At 63.8% G+C, this 1,341-nt stretch overlaps 1 protein-coding gene across 1 annotated transcript in view; it reads left to right on the forward strand.

Moving 5' to 3' along the window:
• Positions 1-1,341, forward strand: part of TRAPPC12 (trafficking protein particle complex 12) — a 41,302-nt gene that overhangs the window by 29,825 nt on the left and 10,136 nt on the right. The window contains exon 8 of the mRNA XM_010848443.1: positions 70-143. Within this exon, the coding sequence (XP_010846745.1) occupies positions 70-143 (74 nt within the window). The remainder of the gene's footprint in view (positions 1-69; positions 144-1,341) is intronic.

Genomic DNA, 1,341 nt, shown 5'->3' on the forward strand with positions numbered 1-1,341 from the left:
GGGGGTTGCTTCCGTCTGTGGCTGGGCTGCTGGCCACATCCCTGGGCGCTCACCCCTCCTCTTTTTCAGCCTCCGTGCAGCTGTGGCGGTCCCGCCTGGGCCGCGTGACCTGCTCCATGGCCAACTGCCTGCTGCTCATGAAGGTACCGTTTCCCAGAGGCGGGGGCCCTGGGCGCTCGGGGGGAAGAGCCCCTGTGTGGCATGCAAGCAGAGGGGCCAGGGGCACGCCTGGGGTCCACGTGCTTCAGTTTCTACTAAGTGGAATGTCCGCAGAGTGCAGCGCTGACACTCGGTGCTGCAGCGGGTCTGAATGGGGCTCCTGAAGTCCTCGCGCTCCATGCCTCTCAGGGTCCTGGCCCCGTGCTCACCAAGGGGGTCCCCTCGCCCTGACTCCGCCTGCCATCCGCGCTCTCTGAACCCAGCACAGAACCGACACGGTGCTTCAGGAGTGCCTGTACTACAAATGAGGGTTAATGTGAAATTTTAGATGATTCTTTAGTATTCTTGAGTTAAAAAGGAGTGAAGCATCTTGCTGTCACAGCCTCGGCACACTTGTGTGTCTGGCTGCCACCTGGGGCAAGCCCGTTTGGACAGCAGCATGAGGCCATGGTGCCGAGCCAGCCTCGTGGGTGGTGGGCAGTGGGCTCTGGCATCAGTTCTGCCGGGTGACCTGACGGTCGCTTACCTTTTTGATGATGAGCTGTCTGTCCATATGCCTCAGCCCTGAACGTCCGCCTGGAATGCTGTCAGGCAGAGTGGCCTGAGTCACAGCCTGGATGTCCCCCAGCCCCTTGACGGGTCACCTTGCCCTGCCCAGCCCTGCGCCCTGGCCACTCAGGGCACCATCAGGCCGCGGCTGCCCGGCCAGAGTAGATGGTGCTCTCCCTGGAGAGCTCAGTGCAGCTGAAGTCCCTGAAAGGGCGGCGAGTCCTCACCCAGCAGAGGACCGTCTCCGGGAACAGCCTCCGGCCAACAGCACCTCTGGGCCGGGCTCCGGGTCATGGGCAGCCGGGCTCCTGGGAGCACGCCTGAGCCCAGTGCTGCAGCCGCCCCGGGGCCCCCGTCCAGGTCTGAGAGGCCCGGGGCCACTGCACCCCCAGGAGAGGGCCCTCGCCCACTGCACGCTCTCGTGGACACGGGCACTTACATCCATAGGGCACGTCAGCAGGTGTGGCCGGCTCCCCACAAGCACTGGGGGCCCAGTTCACTTGGATGAGCTTCACTCAAAGGTGCTGGGCTGGCGGGTCTGCTTCTGGTTTTCCTGTGGAACGTCCCCGGTCACCTAACGCCCCAGTTAGCAAACTAGTGACTCCAGTCCTGGTCTGCATGAAGATGGAGGCG

Source organism: Bison bison, unplaced genomic scaffold, assembly GCF_000754665.1.
Source record: "Bison bison bison isolate TAMUID 2011002044 unplaced genomic scaffold, Bison_UMD1.0 scf7180017864266, whole genome shotgun sequence".
Taxonomy (NCBI): domain Eukaryota; kingdom Metazoa; phylum Chordata; class Mammalia; order Artiodactyla; family Bovidae; genus Bison; species Bison bison.